The sequence below is a fragment of the Protopterus annectens genome, chromosome 15.part0 (genome assembly GCF_019279795.1).
Source record: "Protopterus annectens isolate FY-2018-M chromosome 15.part0, PAN1.0, whole genome shotgun sequence".
Lineage (NCBI taxonomy): Eukaryota > Metazoa > Chordata > Ceratodontiformes > Protopteridae > Protopterus > Protopterus annectens.
The window spans coordinates 196,365,822-196,388,599 of NC_056749.1; the positions used below are offsets into that span (position 1 = coordinate 196,365,822).

The 22,778-nt window shown below is 38.3% G+C and overlaps 1 protein-coding gene across 2 annotated transcripts in view; it reads right to left on the reverse strand.

Moving 5' to 3' along the window:
* Positions 1-22,412, reverse strand: part of ABCB7 (ATP binding cassette subfamily B member 7) — a 1,517,597-nt gene extending 1,495,185 nt beyond the window's left edge. Inside the window, exon 1 of one of the 2 annotated variants that reach the window (XM_044057689.1) lies at positions 22,211-22,412. In XM_044057689.1, the coding sequence (XP_043913624.1) occupies positions 22,211-22,369 (159 nt within the window). In that variant the 5' untranslated portion in view covers positions 22,370-22,412. The remainder of the gene's footprint in view (positions 1-22,210) is intronic. The other variant, XM_044057687.1, reaches the window with a different exon arrangement.
* Positions 22,413-22,778: the final 366 nt, after the last annotated feature.

The following is a 22,778-nucleotide window of genomic DNA, read 5'->3' on the forward strand; positions in this document are numbered from 1 at the left end:
GTGAAGGAGGTGAGAAATTTGCACTGAACCTGTCAGCCAGAATGTTAGCAATATCTGTGGGTTCAGTGTATTTTTTGTTGTTGTGAACCAACTCTGAGCATATCTGAGGGTTTCTGCCCAGGTTTCTAACATAGCGGAAGGCGGCTTTGTGGTTATCTTTAGTGTCCTTAGCGATTTTTCTCTCAAAGTTTGCCTTGGATGTTTTTATGAGAGAACGTAGTTTTCTGCTAATGTTGATCAGAGATGTCTTCCCTTCATGGGATTTCGCTCTGACGTGCAGTAGCTTCCTTCTTTTGTTATACAATTTGTTTATGGCTGAGGTCCACCAGACAGGACGCTTACATTTGGTGGAGAGGGACTTGGATTTGTTTGGGATTGCATGATCCATGCATTCTTGGAGATGTCCATAGAAAGCATTTGTGAAGGATTCGGCATTGTGGGATGTGGTATCCACTGGCACAGTGGGCTTAAAGGATACCATCTCAGTCTTAAGAAGAGTGAAGTCTGCTTTTGAGAAGTTTTTCACTGTGGTCTTTTGTGCTGGGGGTGGAGGTGGGATATGTATATCCAGGGTGATTAGTTTTTGGTCAGCTCTCACTAGTGAGGGGTATACTTCCAGTGTGGAGCATTTTGTCCCCATGTTTGCGATGATCAGGTCTAGTATATTATCTCCCCTAGTGGGAGAGGTGACTAGTTGTTCCAGTGCATTTGAATTTATAAATTCCAGGAACCTTTGGGCTAGTGTATTAGGGCTAGAATAATGTACCCAATCTATGTTTGGGTAGTTGAAGCCTCCCAGTATGATGGTATTTTGTGATACATTCATATCCTCCAATGTCTTCAGGAAGGCTGAGTGGGGTACTTGAGATTGGGAGGGTGGTCTGTAACATGCTACCAGTTGTATAGCAGTTTTGCCTATGGTTAGTTGCACCTGTATGGTCTCTGATGCTTCATGTGTTGCTACTAACCTGGAGGTGTGGGTGTCCTTTATGAATATGGACAATCCCCCTCCCTTTGTGGTTCGGCCCGGGTTTTGGGGCTGAAAAGCATGATACGAGGCATAGCCTGGTAGTGCTGGGGTGCTCTCAGGAGCCTTGAACCAGATTTCAGTTACTGCACAAACGTCTATGTTCTCCATGCTGAGGAGTGCATCAAGTGCCTGCATCTTGAGATTTAGACTTCTGGCATTGAGCAGCATTACCCTTAGTTTTTCTCCATTTTTGTTTTCTAAGGAGGTGGGTTTGTCTTTTGAGCCTTGCCCAAAAAAGGCACTATGGGGTGGCAAGAGCCTTAGCCAATATCCGGAAGCCCAGTGGTGACAGGTGTAAGCCATCCCTTGCGAAGCAGCGTGGCTTGTCCAACATATCATCCCAGGCAGACAGACATTGGATCCCCTTAGAATGACACCAGTACTTGAGCAATTGTTAATGCTGATCATCTTGTCTTTGTATTGTGGTATCATTCTTGGTGAGGGCAAGATGCTGCTCAGGGTCAGGGTCATGCCAGCCTGGGCTACATAATCGGACAGCTCCTCTATGTCACTTTTCATGTAGTCCAGGGAGGTACGTCTCAGGTCATTCACACCAGCATGGACAATGATGGAGTCATATTTGTACTTGCTTTGGAGTGACCTGAGTGCGTGTGTTATGTGGCAGATCCTAGCTCCCGATAGACAGCTCAGTCACCTTCTCCTTGTTCAGCGGGACATCAGTGTGTCTGACTATGGAGTCACCTATTACTAGTATATCAGGCAAGGTGTTTGGCCTTAAGGGCTGTGATTGGTTGACACACTGATTTATTGAAGTATGTGTTGCATGTGTTTTGTTTTGAGGTGGTGGATTTTTGGATGTCTGCTTTGGGAGCCTCTGTTGTTTTGGTAAGTTTTTTTATTAGAGCCTCCAAGTATGTCTTTGTGTTTTTATGTGTTTGGTTTGCAGTTGTGGTAGGTCAATGTGGGACTGGGATTGTTGTGTGTGTGGTTGCCATCTCCTCCTGTCTGGTCATGCCAGCCCTGAGTTGAGAGAGTTCAGCCTCCAGTTTGGCTATATAGTTGCATCTCTCACATGTATTTGTGTTTGTTGGGAGGAGGAGAGGGTTGTCTGTGTACATGAGACAATTGTAGCATTGTCTCAAGATGCCCAGATTGACCAGCTGAACTGGAGACGACGCCAGTAATCTACCACTCGACATGCTAGAACAGTATAAGGGAGTGTTATACCTTTAAGGGAAGTGGGTATTCACAGGGGTGGTAAGTAGATGTAGTGCTTTACTTAGTACGAGAGTGCTTACTTAGTAGAGAAGTATTGAGAACAAGTGCTAGGCTTATAATACAGTGAGTAGTCTGGTTATACTAAGAGTAGAGCTTCCTTAAGGGAAAATTTGAAGAACAGACTTGGCGGAGCCAGAAAAAAATGTAACCGGTGCTGCGCTATTCGTACGACCGCGCAAAGCCGTGCAAATGCGGATTTTAAACAGTGAACTACAAAACAGCTGGAAATGGTCCCAAACAACCAATTACTACAGCTTCTTGTGCTGAGGTCACTTCCTCCAAGGACAGGTAGGCTGCTCAAGGCTCCCCACTCCCACTGGTGAGCAAAGAAACTTCCTTCTATCCAAGTAAGGTAATGATTAATTACCATTACAATTAAAGTAAGATTCTGATGAAGTCTGCATACGGCAGACGAAAGCGCTAAATCTAATCTGTATAAACTGTTTTTATTTTCGTGATAATAAACATTGTGGTCTGTTCACACGGAATTTTTATTTGTTTTTGGTTGAGTACTATATTTGTTGTGAACAAGTAAGGTAATGGACAACACAGGAACTACACCACAGCCCAGAAAACAGCAATGCCTGTAAACTGGTCTAAACTAGTCGAGGAAGGCGGGAAAACAAGGATTAATGTTTTGTTTTTTTGGTAGAAACACACAGAAAATGCAGAAACAGTGATAAATTAGTTACACAGGCTAGCACACTTTAGTGGGCAGCCTCCACAGTTAAATTAAACAAACAAACAAGCAAACTTTCGATCAAATTCAACTAAAATGTAACTTTAAGTGCAGATTTTAAAATAATGCAGCAATCAGTTAAAAAAACAGTTCAGGCTAGTTCAAGGTAAGCTACAGAAGCTATTTCAAGTGAAAAGAAAAGCAAAGATACTTAAATCCAGAAGGTAGTCACTTTTCTGAGTTCCCTGCTGCTAGGACCACTCTGTAAACCCACGTAGGCCCTTGGACTGATAGCCTAGTACCTACCTATGAACCTATGAGTTTAGAATGACAGCTTTTAAGTAACTGCTTTTTTTGAGAATAACTACAGAGCACAACTTAGGCAACAGAAAGGAGAAATGGTTGTTACCAAACTTAGAGAGCCTATAAGAAGCATAACCAAAGATCCTGTAGAGTATTAGAGTTATTTCAGACATTTTATGAAATTTTGTATAACGAGTGAACTATGGAAATCAAGAAAAAGCACAAATGGAAATATTTATGAAAGACTTGAGTTTAAGGGTAGATGATGCTCAACAATTAACTGTTAAGATAGGAGACTGGATAAGCAAATGCAAAATGAAGCAATCCAAGAACACATGTACGGATGTTCACAGCTTGACAGGATTACTGAAGAAAAAAAAAAAAACACATGACAGTGGTGTGATTTCACTTTGTAAGGGGACTGTGATGCCCAGGGTTGCCAGACGTCCCTATTTGAGTGGGACTGCCCTGGGATCAGCAGCCCGATCCACAGTTCTACACTGCCAGTTAAAATGATGGCAAAACAGCTTCCACTTTTTTTTTTGATTGGCCTGTATGTGAGCCACAAAAATCACAATGCGGCGCCACTTCTGTTTAATGAAAAACTGCATGATGTACCGCATTAAAGACCTTTTTTTTTTTTTTGTAGCGTGAAGGAAATTTTTTTTTTGGTACCTACCTGTCCCTTTACAAATCTGGCAACCCTGGTGCTGCCCCAGTGTTCAGACTGCGAATGGTAGCTGATTTGACATAAAACAGCTATTAGATGTTGCAGCTTGACAGCTACTCAAACAGTTCTCAAACATTGCAGTGCCCATGACTGTGGCAGCTGTCAAACCATAACAGTTAAAAAATTTAACAAAAAAATATCTATGTGCCAAGAAATCCATAAATAAAAATCAACCCATACCCTACTTCTCCATTACTACAAAGTGTAGTGCAAAATGTCACAGCCTCAAAAGGATCCTGCTACCTACATCAGAGGTGCAGTCTAAAATTTACAATTTGGTTAGAGCGCATAAAACCCTAGAATAGTGCTAGTCTGAACAACCGTTCCATCTCATAAAATGTAAAGCAGGATGTCACATATTCAAACAACAGAAAAACACTACAATGCCAAATGCTGTTTTTCAGAATTGTATACGTTACTCATCTCTTGCTATAAAATTCCACACAAAATATTCCAGTTCCACTCAGAACAGCACCACCAGACTGAGAAGAGACATGCAGTTCAGACATTTCAAAACAGTGCTTAACTGTAACAGAATAGCTCTGTGCCATTAGTGACGAAATACAGGGCAGAATTGTCACAGAGCCAATCAGATATGTACTACAATGACAATTATTTTTCTCTGGATTTTAAAGAAACACACAAAGAGCTGCACAAAACTGTCAGATGCACAAGCAGAAACATACACAGTCTTATGCAGACCTACAATTAAATAAATAAATTCACTACCTAGTGCCAAGAGATTTTTTAAATGCTGAAAATGTAAAATATCTACTATAAATAAGGTAAGTGGTGTCCTTTTTTAAAGGCACAAAACAAACAAAAATATAATTTAAAATAAAAAAAAAAATACCAATTAAACACACACAGAGACCATTTTCCAAGTGTAATAATGCCTCAGGGGAAGCATTATAGGAAAATAATGGACTTTCTAGGGGTTGGGAAGCTCTTGGTCTGCAAAATCTGGCATTAAAATATCCCTGGGTGATCCATTATTTCGATATAATCTCCACACTAAACCCAGAAAGGAGGAGTGCTGTGTCTTAAGAGAAAATATCAATTGTGGGAGAGTATTAGTATTTTTCAATGGCACCATCAGCTCATAACAGATTCTGCATAACCCCAAATCCAAACTCCTAGACATCTAAATCACTTTAAGATCAACTACCAGTTCGTAGCTAGCTGCAGAATACTATCTCAGTCTCCTCCTAATCAGGACAGCTAACTCAACATCTTATCTGAAATCCCCATTAAAGTAGAACACCTTTCTTTTGGGGGACTTCAGTTATTTAATTGATGGATAGTTGACCTACACTTCGAATGAATGCATGCCGAATGCTAAATGCTAACCCCCTTCCTTGTACAATTAATCATTCTACTACAGTCTCTAATACCCTAGACCTTATCCTAACACGTATGAGCCACTTACAAACCTTCAAATGTACTCCCTTCCTTTAAGTAAGGCCATAAATCACTGAACTCTTCCTTTACTAGAGGTACTTCACTATAAATGCCTCTGCATGTAGGGACCCTGAAAAGCAAACCTTAATTCAGTTACTTGATAACCTAAATAAATCCTCATTCGATGGATCCCACTGCTAACTCTGCTGCTTATGCATCTGACCTGCATCCCACTTAACAGCCATATTGATAAAACAGTCCCTGTCCACACTAAATAGGATGACAAATTTAACAATCAACTCCTGTAGTGGAATATTCATATAAATAAATTAGACAAGTAGAGAAAGAATGTATTTAATACTTAGAAGAAAATGAATTATACTTGCCTTAAGAACACACAAACAATTAATCGGAAAGGATCCACTGGGAAGCTGAAAGCTGAATCTGAACATAAAAATACCCACTGAAACCAAAATATAACAAATATTTATTGAACTTTAAATCAGCAAGTTAAGAACTGACACCCTATAATGTTTAGAGCTAGTTCACAATAACACTGCACAGTCTGACCCAAAGGAAAAAGCCAATAATCTAGCGGACAAAATTAGTGCATATTATTCCACCCACAGTTAATGTTCCATAGATTACCCAGCCACAGCCATTCCTTTGAAATACTACGGAACAAGTCCTGTCAGCCCTCTCAAAAGCTAAAAGAACCAGTTTGCCCGATTATCAGTGCCAAGTATGGCCAATCCAAACCCCTGCTTAATGTCTTTAACTCAAGCCTTTCCACTGGTTATATACCAGATTACGAGTCCCAACAACAGACCCTGGTAACTATAAACCCACAAGACTCTCTAGCCTCATGTGTAAAGCTATGGAACACTATCTCAGACCTCATTAATCTGGACAATGAAATACATTAACCCTGAACCCTTATCAGTTTGACTGTCAAAAGAAATTCCTGCATCTAACCTCTGTAATTTCTCTGAAAAAGTAAAAATAGCAGTGGATAGTGGTTATCTGCTACATATAGCATATATGGATCTGGCCAGGTCCTTTGTCATTATCCCCATGCAAGAAGTACTGGCATAACTGCAAACCTAAATATAAATCCTTATGTTATGCGTTCGATAACTCAATGGTTTACCTAAAAGAACCCATGTGGTTAGAGCTGTAAGTGTCACTTCTGAAAGTGGAAAAAAAAAAAAAAGTTACCACTAGTGTAGCACTGGACTCTGTGTTGGTCTCTCGCCTGCTTGGCATCTATTTCTCAGATCTTCAGGCCAACAATTCTGGCCTATGGTTATCCAAGTTTGAGGATAACTGTAAATTGGGAGTCATCATTAGATCTTCCATAAAACCACAATTGCTGCAACATAGGTAAGACCAATGTTAACAACTGGTGCAAGGACAATGGTCTCAAATTAAATAAGAAAATTTAGTATAGCTAGTTGTTCCATACCACAGAGGTGACACACTCCTCCAATCAGGTACTACAGTAGTTAGGAAAGTCTTCTATCTGACTCACTTAACTTCCAAATGTATCTCTTCTATATCCAGACAATTCCCAAGCCTCCCTTTACTCATATTTCATAAGACCAATTATTGAATATAATGCCCCTTTGGACTTCGTGCATGTATTTGTCTAAATGTACAATTCAACTTCAAAGACCTCAGAAGTTACCAACTTATCAATAGCCTCAAAATCATAGTTATTAAGACTGACTCGTGGCCCCTCTCTCTATACACACAGTTTCTTCCAGACTCTTATATGGGGATCTGTATTTAGCTTTACAAGCAACGAAAGATCTAACCCTTTCTGACCTTTGATTCCTTCACAGAAAAAATGGTTCTTGAAATACCAGGTTAAAAGAAATAAATCCTTATCCTCTAATAGGATACGAGTCTATCATGCCAACATGCCTTTACATACCCCCATGGAACAAACTTCCATTACATGTCAAGTGGATTAGCATCCTTGCAAAATTCACGATAAACCTAGTTAATTGGACAAGCAGCTTCAAATTTCCTCAAGGTCTATTTTGTACTACCCTCATTGAGCCTGGAGGGAAAAGTACAACTCTTGTTCGATTGATGTCTGCTGCACTTAGCCTAAACTATATGCATTACATCCTAAAGGATATAACAGCTGGCCAGCTTCCAAAGCTTGAGGGCACCATCTACATGCCCAAACTTTCAGGCAGCTAAAGCTGGGGTGACTAAAATACAAGTTTGAACACCAAGAACTTTGGAGATTTCTTGCCAACAGACAGAGTGAGGCTGAGCCCTGAAAGGACAATGCCAAGAACAATAAAAGAAGAAGTCCACACCCTGGCAAAAAACACACCAAGAAATATGGGAATGAAGCAGTTACTGCAACAGTGATCATTCAAGTATCTACTGTTACAGTAAGTAAACAACTGTACTAGGTTCTTCATACTGATCACTGCTGTAATAGCCTAAACTATACGAACAGACTGCCATAGCCAACAAATTTTGGGAGGTTGAAGGTGAAGAGTACAGAAGCCCCTGCAGAATGGTCCTAGCAAAGTCTGAATGAGATGTATGGCAGTAATCAAGCTTAAAGTGCTTTGTAAAAGGTATGTACAGAGGACCACACTGCTGCTTCTGTCCAAGGAAAAGAAAAAGGTCTTATAGTCTTATCTGTCTTACAGTCTTTCTTGCATAGAGTCTAGTATCAGAATCTTGCCAGTTGATTATTCAGATAGGAGGGCAAACAGGTCTACTTGAGGAACTCCCCACAGATGGATCAAATCTTGGAAGACCCCCAATCTAGTTTCCATTCTTGAGGGCCCACCGCTGTTATGCTCAGCTTGTCTGCAACAGTTTTGATCGGACAGAATGTAGGATGCCTGCAGAGTGAAACTGTGCTATGAAGCTGTATCACAAGCTACCATGGCTAGTCTGCAAAGGGGTATGACCTGGTTTCTCCTAGCTTACTGATGTACCATACAACTGTGGTATTGTCTATAACAACTTGAACAGGTCCCTGGGACTAAAGATAATTCAGAGAGTTGAGTGCCTCTAGCATAGGTTCATAGTTAAGTACTAGACAAGCTACCCTTGCAGGCCATTGTGAGCCTAGCCAATTTCCTTTTTTGAATGCTTCTGCTAAACTTAAGAGAGAGAGGTCATCTTAGACTTGCTCTATATTTTTTTCCTGTGGAAGAAAAGCTCTTTGACCTGAAGTGTCTATCTGGCACCTCAGGAACACAATGCTGTGTGAACAGACTCAAAAACATTTTAGAATGGTCACTTGGAATCTCAGCTTGTATAAGAGAGATCTCACCAAAGTGAGAAATTCCTCACACTTTTGAAGGACTATGCAAAGATAAGCAAGCCATCTAACTATGGAAAAATGTGGAAATCCTGTAGCCTACAAAGAGCTATCACTCGAGCTAGACACTTTGTGAACACTCAGTGTAGTGGACAGACCAAAGGATAAGGCAGAGAACAGATAATGTAATTGAGACACACAGAACCTTAACAAACACCTAAATAGGGGTGTGATATTTATCTTTTAAATCTAGAATGTCTAGAAAACTTGAATGAAGAAGATGAGGTAACAGGTTAACTTGGACACCATCACAAACAGGTTTATGAAAGAAAAAAGATCTAGAACAGGTTTCCAAACATTTTTTTTCTTTGGCACTAAACATCCTTGAATAAGAATGGTTTCCCCCTAGGATGGAGGAACTCATTCCATCACTCCCTGGGACAACAGGTGATTAAGAACAGGTGGAAATAACAGTGTTTGGTCTGGTGGATGACGGATTACTCCCTCAAAAGAAGGAATTTCCTCCCACTCCCATATGTAACCTTGATTAAGGATCTTTAGAAATCATTTGTCTGAAACTATCTGTTGCCAAAGAGAAAAGTAGAGATTCAGACTTTCTGGAAGGGAAAGGGGACTGAGGAGGTGGAGTTAAGGATCCTTAAATTGTGCTGCAGTCTTTGTTTGGCTTGCTTGCTGTTCTCTGCCTGACTACTGCTCATCTCTGTCTGCATTTGATTTTGAATTGAAGTTTTTAAAGTTTGGTTGCTTCTATTTTTTATCCTTTTCTTATATTGCATTTGTTTTGCTTTTTAAGTTTTTTTGTTCTTTTGGAGTTTTAAGAGGTCTTGGCTATGTTCAGTTAAAAAGATGGAAAAGAACTCCTTTGCAGACAATAACCTCCAGCTAATTAGCGAGAGGAGCTGAGAAATAGTGTTTCTCATTTAACTAGCAATATTTGGAGGAATCTTTGCTGTACCGGAGTGCTTGCTTATACTTTTAAACTTGGTGTTTCTTGAGTTTCCACCCACACTGCAAATCCGATTTTGGACACTCCTCCCAGTCCCATCTCATCAGCTCGTTCTACTGCGTACAGAGAGATCAGTTGGGGAGGCCCGCCCCCTTAGTCCTGTAAAACTGAATTAGCTTCCATTTTCTCCCTTCCTACTTACTTAAAAATACGCTATTAGATGCTTTTACTGTATCTGTGCTTCTTCCTACTTTATTTTGCTACTTGATCTTAAAGTGCTCAGTTCCATTATTCTGCTGCATTTATTACTGCTTGTTAGTTGACCGATTACAGTGCAACTGTTATTCTAAGCCTCTTAGTTTTGATCTAAGCACTAGGGCTTCAAACTAGTTATATCTTACATAAGTAAGGTTTGTAGTCTAAACTCTCGTAACAGGAGAGGATAGCCTGCACCCTTCTGAGCTGGGAATTGTTGTATCAAGGCTTACTGTGTCTGTTATTCTGAAAGTGTTTTAGGTCTGGTCTCGTAACAGGAGAGGATAGCCTGCACCCTTCTGAGCTGGGAATTGTTGTATCAAGGCTTACTGTGTCTGTTATTCTGAAAGTGTTTTAGGTCTGGTTTAAGCACTTGGGCTCCAAACAAGTTATTTTACATTAGGAAGGTTTGTGGTCTACACAGTTTACCGGACCTGCTCGGAACTTAGTGGTCTTAGCCAGAGGTCTGGAATGTATCTGAACAGAAATCCAAGGCATCCACCGAAATCTTCTAAAAAATAAGTATAATTTAATTTAAGCCTGTATTGCACTTTGTGAACTGTATTTTATTAAACTGCCGCTTCATTTTTTACTGTTTTTTGCTGCTTTGACTGTTTCATTCTGCAGTTTGTATCACTACTACTTTTGCCTTAAATAGCACAAGCTACATTCAGACTTGCTGAATCTGGACTGCTTATTACTTGAGCACTATAACCAGTCATCTTACATTAAGAGGGTCTCCTTGCACCCTTGTTGCAGAAGTGTGTAACTCAGGCCCCATCCGAGTTAGGGATTGCTGGAATAAGGCAGTGGGTCTCCTTGCACCCTTGTTGCAGAAGTGTGTAACTCAGGCCCCATCCGAGTTAGGGATTGCTGGAATAAGGCAGTGTGTGGGGTTTTCCTATTGGCAATTTGTTTGTATCCAAGCCTCATGCTTGCAGGTAGCTGCTCAACATGCAATGGGGGTTAGCAGTGTCTTATATAGATGCAAACACCTAGGTACAACTTTTTTCCTAGAGAACAGTCAGTGGAAGCCTCCCAGGCTTCCCTGCTGCACTATGGGCAACTCAGCTGAGCACCACTGCCACACATTTTAATTCCTAATCCTCAAGAGCAAGTCCCCTTGCTAACCCTACAGCAAAACCTGATCTAACTTGTCCACTTCCCAACAGTACTTGTGGTTTAACCTGCTACAATGGACAGTCAGTTTCCAAAAATTTCTCCAACCAACCAGATTGACATGGGCATCCTGAGGCAATGCAGTAATTTCTTCATGTATACTGACAACCATTTACTCCTACAGCAAATAAATACAGCATTTGAGAGATGTAATATATATGAAACTGGAATCAATCCTCTCACATAACAATAAACAAGACATCAAACAGGTTGTCAGCACACACACACACACACACACATCTCCTCCCACACAAGATAAAGTCATGACAAATAAACCCACATACACAGAGGTACTCACTAAGAGCTTATCAAAAGAGAAGAGGCCTCCCAAGTGCAAACAACTTCCACACAGTAGAACACGACCAAAACTACTACACAACACACATACCAGTGTCTCAGCGAATAAGCCCCGAAGGCAGAACACCTCAAAACCAAATATCCTGGTCATAGGAGATTCCACAGTGAGACACACAGAAGTCTCCCTCACCAGGCTGGATGAGGAGAAGGTCACAGTCAGCTGCATGTCAGGTGGCAGGCTCCGTTAAATCACGCACGCACTCAGTTCACTCAACAACAATTACCATCATGACTCTGTCGTAGTACATGTTGGGGTAAATGACCTGATACGTACCTCTGTGGACAATATGAAGAGAGACAATGACTGAACTCTCATATTATATTATGTGTCCCAAGGAGGTATGTCCCTAGTCCTAAATAGCACTCTACCTTCACCCAGGATGATGCCACAATGTAAATAAAAAAAAAATGTTTTGACTTCAAAACAAATTATATGAGATATTAAACAGAGATACATATGTGGAAGTATCATTAAATGAATTGAATGGTGCTTACTGAAAACTTTATGGGCAAATCAATGACATTTTTTAGAAAGACTCATCACCCTAGACATATACAACTATCTTAATATCATAACTCCCAGAATCCCAATTTTTTTTGGCACCCCCAAAATTCATAAATACATAGATAACACCCCCATGAGACCATAAGTCGATGGCAGGAACTCTATTACTTTATATTGATTATGAATTAAAAAAGGTCCTGGAGAAAGAGGAAAAGATTTGTAAAGACTCCTAGACCTTTTTAGAGCATATGAATAATGTTGAGTTTAACCATAATGACATCCTAGTTACTATATATGTATGTGATTTATACACTGTGATTCCACAAAATATAGGGCTAGAATGGGTTAATGAGATGCTTATACATCATCATATGACACACGACTTAGTACTATTTCTAATAATTCCATGATTAAGTTAAACTAAGTAACAATTTTATAACTTTTAACAAAATATTCTTTGCAGAAAAAAAGGTATTGCTATGGGGTCACCATGTGGGGGTGCCTATGCTAATTTAGCTATGGCTTTTTTGGGAGAAGAACTATGTATTTAATAGTGAATATAAAGTGTTTATTAAATCATATAATAGGTAAGCCACCGTGGTACAGCGATAGCGTTGTTACCTCACAGCAAGAGGTTCTCCCGTTCGATTCTCATCTTGGCTTGGAAGTGCCTTCTGTGTGGAGTCTACATGTCATCCCTGCGGTTGGGTAGCGTTCGAAAGACATGCGTGCGGAAATGGGTATGCCTTCGTTGAAGGTTGGGCGTCGAGCTGGCACCACGGCGTTTCGTAAAAAATCTACTGCTAATCATCAGTGGACTGGAGTTCTGCTGTGGCGACCCCTTACCGGGAAAAAGCCGAAAGACAAAAATGAAATCATATCATAAATTTCAAGATGATGGTAGTATCATCTGGAAGGGCACAGTAGACAGTGTGAATGAATTTTTAACATATATTAATACAACTACTGATTTTTTAAAATTCACATGGGACATCAATGTTGAATATATGAACTATTTAGATGTACATCTTATGAAAAACAAGGTTAAAGAAATGTATACAGCTGTGATCTAAAGGAAGGAATCTTGTTAAAATTGTTTCCTACACTATGGCAGTTGCCATCCGGAGCATCAGAAAAAGTCTGTTATTAAAGGTCAACTGGTAAGAGCAGCCCAGATGGTCACAGATTTTGATCAATTTCTAGAGGAATGTGTTTTTTTTTTTTTTTTTTTTTTTTTAAGTGACATGTTTCTCAACAGAGGTTATCCAGAAATGTTAGTTGAAACTATCGTACAAGACGTTACTACTAAAAAGACAGAATGGATATTTTAAACCCATCCTTATAGGTTCATAGGTAGGTACTACGCTATCGGCCCAAGGGCCTACGTAAGCCTAGCCGGCAAGGTTCCATAGCTTACGCCACCCAAGAAAGTTATTTTCCTGTGCGACTGTCCAGCAGAGACACAGAAGTGATCCCCGGGGTTTATTTCCTATTTCCCATCCACTCATCAAGATTTTTCTTGAAGAATGATAATGAAGAACTTTGCTCGACATAGATGGGTAGCTTGTCCCAGAGTATAGAAGGTCTCTTAGTGGATCAAGGGTGGTAAATAATGGTAGTACTCCATCTAATATTACTAATAGTGGTTCCAATAATGATAATAGTAGAGACACAGCAAAAGAATCTAAATTTGCGAAAGCACTTGTCCTAACATTCTCTCAAGGACACAATATGATCAGAGATATTGTTATAGACAACTGGAACATTGTTATGGAAGATTCTTACTGTAGGAACCACATTAGCGAAAAACCTAAAATTGTTTATAGAAAGGGTATAAGTTTTAAGGATATTTTAAAATATAGAATAGTTCATATAGGAATGGCATCACATGTATGACTAAATGTGGGGCTTGTTAATGGTGCCACAAAATAAAAATAGGAGAAGTGTTTTATGTAAGGAAAAGGAAATATCACTTACATGGCAAGTATAACTGCAAATCTAAAGCGGTAGTATACCTAGCCACATGCAATTCATGCCCAATATTCTGTATAGGGAAAACAGAAAAACAGTTTAGCCAAAGAATATATGAGCATGAATATGCCATTAAGAAAAACAAGTCTAATAATGCACTAGCCAAACAAACATATTACTGAGTACAAAGATCACCAGTTCTCCTTCATGGCAACTGACCATGCAGAAATAGTGGACAGAAGACCTTGGGACTTGTATTTAGAATTAAAAGAATTAAAATGGCAAATTAATACACAAGCTGATATGTGGCCTGGTACAAATGAGCGGAGCACAATTACCCCTATATTAAAATTAAAGGCATTACAAAGTAATAAAATTATATGACATGGTGAAATCACTATATCTTTCTTTGAAATAATCTTGGATCTCTTGTATGCCATTATTTAATAGCTTGTTTTCTTTTTATTGTACTTTTAATTTACTTCATATAATGCATACAAATTATTATTTTAACATTTTTAAAATATAGTTTTTGTCTAGTATTTAAACTTAATAATGAAGTACTTATAGCACTATACTAAATTGTTACATATTTTGTATAAATGTCACCAAGGTCATTAATATTAATAACAGAACATTTATTCAAGTTTTTACTATTAACATAGATTTTACATATAATATAAATAATATATATATATATATATATATATATATATATATATATATATATATATATATATATATATAATGTCCACTTCTAAATTTTGAGATCCCACTGTTAAAATCCCGAGTGCATAGATTGTGGAATCTCAAAATCATAAAAAAGATGACGGCATTTAAAAACATATTTTTGTGGGGGGGGGGGCAAGCCCTCCTGCAACCACCACACCCCCTGAACCTAAATACACTAATTCCGAGATCGCTGTACAGTGAAGAGAACAGTACTGTAGATCACTATACAGTGCGAAACAGGAACATTACCGTTCTGTTCACTGTGGAGTTACTATACTTAATTTGCAGGGAGTGTAGGGGAGCTTGCCCCCTGCAAAAACTTATGCTGTCATTTTTTTTTTTTTTTTTTTACAATTTTGAGATTCCCCAATGTCGACATTATGGACTCGGAATTTTGACCGTCGAGATTGTGGGAATAATATATATATATTTTTTAACTTATATAAATTACATAAACTAAACCATTGTTTGTAAGCAGGTTAATTTTAATATGTTAGCAAGTACAAAAGAGGTGATAAGGTACAAAAAGTGTTAAGTATTTAGATTGCTGCATATTTCCTTGGGGGTTTAGAATCTGGAAAATTTTTGTCACAAAAACATCAAAATATGTACTGATGTATACTTTAGCAAGGTTATAAATGGATGGGTGAACGTAGTTTACTTCTATGTACATAAATGTTCAATATACATTTTATAAACAGCAGCATACGATTTATGTACAAAACATACATTTTTTTATAGTAGGTTTACTACATTTCACACTGGTTAGTACTGTTCTTAGTCTCATATTGCCTGTCTATGGACTTGGACTTCCTGTTTGTTGATTTAATTTATTTAGTCAATTCATTTGTTAACTGACTGGTGGTTATAAGTCACATGATTTTATTTTGAATTATATACACTAATATAAAATTTCAAGGCAGTTAGGTTAATTACTGTTGTGATGAAGTCCCGGGTAAGCCAGGGATAAAAGCGCATGCATTTTTACTGTACTGTGCTTTACATTTATCTCAGTTTTTATCATTATTAAAAGGAAACATTTTTATATGCAATGTGCTTTAATAGCTCCTTTGGGTGTTTTTCGGGCATTTTCCTTTTATGGGGTTCCTGGATGTGGTTTTTAGTTATTTTTGGAATCCCTTAGTCCATTTCATTTTGGATTGCCTGAAGGAAAAACTACAATCAAAGCAGGAAAATTAGTTTCATACTACAACTTGTTTTTTTTCCTTTATCCTTTCAGCACATCCTAATTTTATTTTTAATTTGTTGACCGGGAAAGTCCAACTGGGCTCCACAGAGACTGTTTTCAGCGGAGGGCCAGGGAGAAATGCTCCACATGCATGTCTTTAGAATGCGGGAGGAAACCGGAGTACCCAGAGGAAACCCACACAAATGCAGGGAGAACATGCAAACTCCACACAGAAGGCACCCCAGCTGAGAATTGAACCAGAGAACCTCTTGCTGTGAAGCGACAACGTTAACCGCTGCACCACCCAACTTGACCAAGATTACGTTGTAATAACTAAATTAAGCTGGGGATCTGGGGGCTGCTATTTACCCAAAAGCCACAAGATTATAGATTTTCTAAGGTGTATCTTAGAGCTTCCCTCCAAAACTTCTGATACAATGATGGCCTGAACAAAATCGTGTGTATAGAAAAGACATTCAATCCAATTGTTTTTTTTTTCATTTCAAGGAAGAAAAAAGTTGAATCCAACTTTAAAAGCTGAAAATGAATGAAGCATCAGTTCACAATAAATTGAGAAGACAAATGCTTGTGGGGGCACATATCTAGGAATAGTACCTGCCCCCATCCCCCACCTCAAAATAGTAGTCTCTTTGTATATCCCCTTATAGTGTTCAACTGGGATTACAATTAAAGGCACCAACGCCCACAGATTTAATGCAAGCTGCTACTGTTATCATATTTATATAAAGTATGCCTCTTCACCCTCTACCCCCAAAAAAACAGCCAGTCGGATATACTGAAACAAAACTGAAATAACAAACAGAACATATTTTATATCATATATATATATATATATATATATATATATATATATATATATATATATAAACAGCATGCTTTTTTACTCTGTCCCAAAAAACAGACACTAGTATATGCATCAGACACGATTACGAGGAAGATGGGGAAAAAAAAAAAATATCGAACTTCAAAAATTCCAACTTATTATTTCTAGAAACAGTACAGTACTCCTATATTAGCTACAACGAACCTCCAAGTATCCTGATGAAATTTTGTGAGGAAAAGTTAAAGAAAGAAAATGACCACACTGTCTCCATCTAAACACAAGATATAATAACCTTCAAGGCTTGGGAGGAATGTTAAAGAAATAATGACAATGTCCCCAGCCCACCACACAAATACAGCAACCTTTTAGAATAAGTGGGGTTCATGGCAGAGGCAATTACCAAGACCATACCAAACTAATCTTATACAGCCCTGGTGTGTGGAGGCTAGCAGCTCCCAGAAGTTCTGAATGTCTGGTTATTCTGCGATATATTTCTCTTACTTTTTAAGAGATAACTTTTAAACTGAGCAAATGACAACAGGGTCAGTTACATTTCTCCAGGCAACCCACACCAAACAGTTAATGTCACTTCTATTTATAATTCGAACATATGATTGTGATAAGAAAGAGAATGCTCTTATAATGTATTTCACCTTTGTTCCAAACAGCTGCCACACATTACAATACTGCAAGCTGCTTCTCGTAACCGCTTTAGTCTTGAAAAGCCAAAACAAAAAACAAACATAAGCAGGCAGTCATTTCCCTCCACAGACAGCCACACATCAATTATGTCTACTCGATCTGTGCTTATCAGGTGTCCAGTTAAGTAGCCCATCTTACTTCTTACAAATGCACACAAGTCCTACAAAGCCAGATACTGATGGTTTAAACTAAACAAATGACAATAGCATCAGTTACTTTCATCCGGCCAACCCCAACTCCCACCAAACAATTATAGCCATGACGTCTAATGGCCAAGTAATAATTATTTCACCTCCACAATATGCTTCTCAATCCACAAAAAACGAAAATAGGAGCAAAGGCCCTTGAAACTTTGCTAAAATCTTGACATCTAATTAGCATAAAATATGTAAATACCAAATAGAACATAACTGTTCCCACTTCCAGTAGGAATGTGGTATACCACTCAGACACATGCTCAAAAAACAGAGGAACAAAAATAATGGAAAAAAAAAAAAGATACATTATCAGAGAGGCAGTGTAAAATCTGCAAACTTTAATGAACAGTATTGCAAAATTCTACCATACAATATCATTTATTTTTGCTTAAAAAAAAAAACGAAATAGAAGATGTGTACCCTCTTTCTTTATATTACATGACGAACGTACCAGGGGTAATAGTAGCTTTCTGAATAATAAGCAACTTCAAATATAACATGCAATGAAGAGAGATTCAGAAAACTGTGTGAAGGGGTAAATAAAATCTGAAAATAGGAATAAACTTCCAAAAATAAGGACATCGTGTGCAGGAGTGAATCAGGCCTAAAAATAGAAATTTCTACTCTTCAGAAAAAAACAAAGCCATAGAAATATTGTCAAAATATATGACTGACTACTGCCACAGTTAGTTATTGTAAAAAAAAAAAAAAAAAAACAGTAATAACATCCAATGCGCTATTCTTCTCATCAGCTATCCCCACAAAAAATCTGCTTCACGGTCCACACAAACAAGCTGCCACACAAGTTAAAGTACTTCATTCAACTTGCTCCACACAAATCACAAAGCCAGAGAAATAAATTTCAAAAATATATCTGGATAATCACTGCCAGCATTAATGTAAAAACAGTAATAATTATCTCACAGTGCCATTCCGCTCATCATCTATCCATGCTAAACACGAAGCCAGAAAACATTACCAGAAAGTATCTGGTTGATCAATGCCAGTGTTATCAATAACAGTCACAATGCCATACCACAACGTCTACAGCATGTCCCCAGTGTTGTTGCATTTTCTCATGTCGATAAATTAAAATAAATAAATAAATAAATAAATAAATAAATAAATAAACAAACACCACCACTCTACAACTCTTCAGGTGGTTTCACACATACATTTGAACATTGCAAGGTCTCTACTCTCAACACCTCGCAATGTTAAAACTTGAAGTGACATGATCATCAAAACTAAATGGACTGGAGCATAACTTCTACCACTACAATGTGTCATGGGGGCATTTTCCTTTAGTAGGGGTGCTTGCTTTATTTTTTTAGAGGAAGGAAACTTCACTCTAAAAAGTAAATAAATAAATAGGGAAAGCTGCCCTACAATTACAGTACCCTAGACAACTGTCTAGTTCACCTATACATAAGACCAGCCCTGCTCCCCAGACCTTAACACTAAACAGCAAGCTTCACCAAGGAATTTTACACCCATTTAGAAAAATGTAGAGAGCTAGCAGTCCCTACCAGAACCAAGTATCATAGGAAATTCAAAAACAAAACCACCATGGTGGTCCACCACTTTAAATAAAGTATAAAACAAAACAAACTCCTTAAATTATTTAGTAGATCCAAAGCCCATCTTTTCATGGCTAAAATCAAAAGCATTTTACAAAAAAATTAAAAACAGTAACAGGACCACTAACAGAGACCATGAATTTAAGTTGGCCTCTGAAGTCAACGATAATTACAAATCTTTTGTTTAGTAATGTTAGAAAATAAAAAACACAATAATCAACACAATAATCTACATTGCTCAGAACGTATTCACAATGAAGACTCCTATACTGTCTCAAATAATATTGCCAACAGCTTTGAAAACAAATCTAGTGCTGACTTCTATTAAAAGCCTCAAAACATCAGAATCACTTACTCCCCCAATTATCTGTGAAGATCATTAATTAGCAGTGCTAACGAAAACCAACAATTTTCCATCCATGAGACCTGACAATACACCTGATTGCTTAATAGTGTTCCAACATGCTCTTGCAGACATTTTCCTTAAACTTTTTAAATTAAGTTTAGCTAATGGTTTTATCCCAGATAAGGGGTACACAGCGCGGCAAGGCCCCTCCATAATGGTGGCCTTACAACTGACCCAGGAAACTACTGACCTTTCAGCTTTACAAGCCTCATCTATAAATCTATGTAAAGTATTATACAGGATCTCAAACTGTGTCATCACAAATCTTACTAGACTTGACCCACAACAGCTTAGCTTTGTAAAGGGCAGATCCTGTCTGTTTAATCTGGTAAGTTTCTTTAAAAGTGTTATGGAAGCTGTAGACGGTGGACATGGAGTGCATGCACTGCATCCTGGCCTGGTTTAAGGCCTTTGATACTATTCCCCATGCTAGCATCATGCAATGGCTAAATGCTTTAAAAATTGACCATATGTGGCAAGATGGATAGCAAACTGGCTGAAAAACAAGACCCACACAATGCAACTTGTAGGTGCCTCATCAGAGGAAATGAAAGGGACCAGCAGTGGGGTATCCCTCAGGATTCGGTGCTGGGATCTCTCCTTTTTGCTATTTAGTTCTCAGATCTTCAAGCAGAGACCATGACCTGAAGTCTGTACATAATTACAAATGGGAGAGAAATGGTGGTACTTGAGTCGATAGCGCCCTCTTTTTACCATAACAATAACGATTGTCAGGAAATCCTTTTACGCAGCCCACTTAATTGCCAAATAACTATCACCAAGGTCTAAAGCAGTAATCACTTCCTTATACTCAGCACTTATCACCCCAGTTGTCAAGGAAAAACACCTCTTTTGTGATGCATCTCACTAAACATATTAGTCCATATTAGTCCATTAGAAAGTCCCCAAAGTTTCCTAACCAAAAGGATCACAAGCCTAAAGTCGCTGAGTTACGAAGATGGGCAGCTCTATCCCTTTATTCTGTGTCTGAAATAAGTTTGAAGGCAGACCCAATTGTCCTGGACCTCCTACATCTTTCAAAGTCCAATCTCTCCGCCAGTACTTAAACCAGGGACCTAAATATTCACCAAAAAATGAATAAAATATGATGGGGGGGGGGGGTCACATTTATAACTTAGCACCTCCCCGTCCTCTATAAAAAACTTCCTCTATATGTTGAGCAGTGTGACTCACTGTCTTCAACATACACTAGCTGAAAGGATGGGTATTCACAAATTTACTTCAGGATTGAAAGTTATGGTCCTCCTAAAGAAAGGAGATGCTGCCTAAGGATGGCTACATGCAAGGTAAAAATGATCATGAAACTCAGTGGCCTTGGAAGATCTACGAAACTATGAATAACTAGGATGGAAGGGGCTGCATGAAGAGAATGATCAAGAAATACTGCTTAAACAAGAACAGGGTTAATGAGCTAGATTGCAATGCCACAGGGGCTGGTAACATGCTACAATACAGAAAGGTGTTACCTTTGCCTAGCTGCCAAAACCAGTGTAACCATTACACATCAAAAGAACAGCTTGCAACATTTATAATAATAACAGCTGAAACAACAGCATCAATTAATACACACAGAATCCAAGACACTGCTAGCAAAGCAGAAAAACTTCATAACATAATAGGAATATTTACACAGACGTTTTTGTGATTGGCGGATAAATAAAGAGCATATACCATGGCTGTTTTAAATAATTAGTTTAAAACAATATTCTAAAGGCCGTTGAGTATATTTTCAAAGGTAGGACCAACTGCATCACTTACGCACTTACAAAGATGCTACAACCAAAATTATGGCTTTAGATCACTCCAACATACATGGAGTAGATACTACAGCTTAAACCGCAAGCGTAAATATACTCAAGTAACAACACATTTCACAATTCATTCAAAACTGAAATATCTAGTCTTAACATTTATGTTATTTCACGTCACACGTTTCATAAACATTTCAAAACTATTCTTTAGTAATTAAATTTCACAGTTCAACAAAAAGATTATTTCAAAATAATAAACTACGAAAAACAATAACTGGACTCACAATATACCTGGTCTGGACCCCGGATATGCAATAAACAGTTAAATACCACAAATGAAAGGACCTCCACGATTATTTTGAATTTCCAATTAAAACAATGTGCAGCTCCCACACTTAACTTATGTAAGCACTACAGCTTGCCAAAGTATGCACCTCTATGCAAAACCTCAACTCGCAGCACATTAGTACCTTTTGAAACTTTCTTAAAAGGGGATGTCATTAATGTTTTCCGATCCAGACACCCGGGGAATTCAATACATTTTAAAGACATGAACACATGTAACTTCAAAAATTTCAAGAGGTGTGATTGTAGCAATACAGATTACGACCATCGAGCAGAAGTCACAGACCCACAGTTCATCTCAGGAAAGTTCAGCTGACCAGTCTGCAAGATAAGTTAAGTGAATTGCCTGGTATTCTATTCTAACAACTAACTTTTTGACAAGTTTCGCTTCCAACTTGAAAACAGGTTGAAGCTACAGAGCCTACTTTTGTTACCGTACCTTATTGCTCACCTATGATGAAATATCAATACCCTTGATCATTTTGTAACATTCTAGTTAGATTCCAAACTGACGTTTGTCTCTTACCTGATGACTGTGGACAACATGATAAGGTTTCTTATTACTCTGGAACGTGGTAACCCTCGCTAAGGTCAAATGGCAATTATACTGCAATATACACGCTAGCTTAGTTTTCTGAAACACTGGTATATAATGCTGAGAAATGTGAACAGCGCCATATTGCATACCCTATGAACTCAGAAAAGAAAAGTATACAAAATGCATTATGGGAAATCAGCTTCTTAAGAACCATGGAGATCGCGTAAAAGCACTAGTAAGGCGTGGTTACTGTTATCACAGGGTGGAAGCGGTGTTTGACTTTTTTTATGTACAGTCTGAGGAATGCTGATTAGAGGATTAAGTAAGGGTAGCATTTCATGTGTTGGTCATGTTACTGCATCTGTGATGAATTAGCTCAAATACACATTTGTTAGGAATGGATTATTACAAATGGAAAAGTTAGTGCAGAGGGCCAAAGTGCTAAAAGAATATTAAGTGCGAAAACAGCAATTTTTTTTTGAGTTACTCATTGTCTAAGTACAGTTTGCACCGTAAAAGAGAGAAACATCATTGTTGAAGCCTTAGTAACCTACGA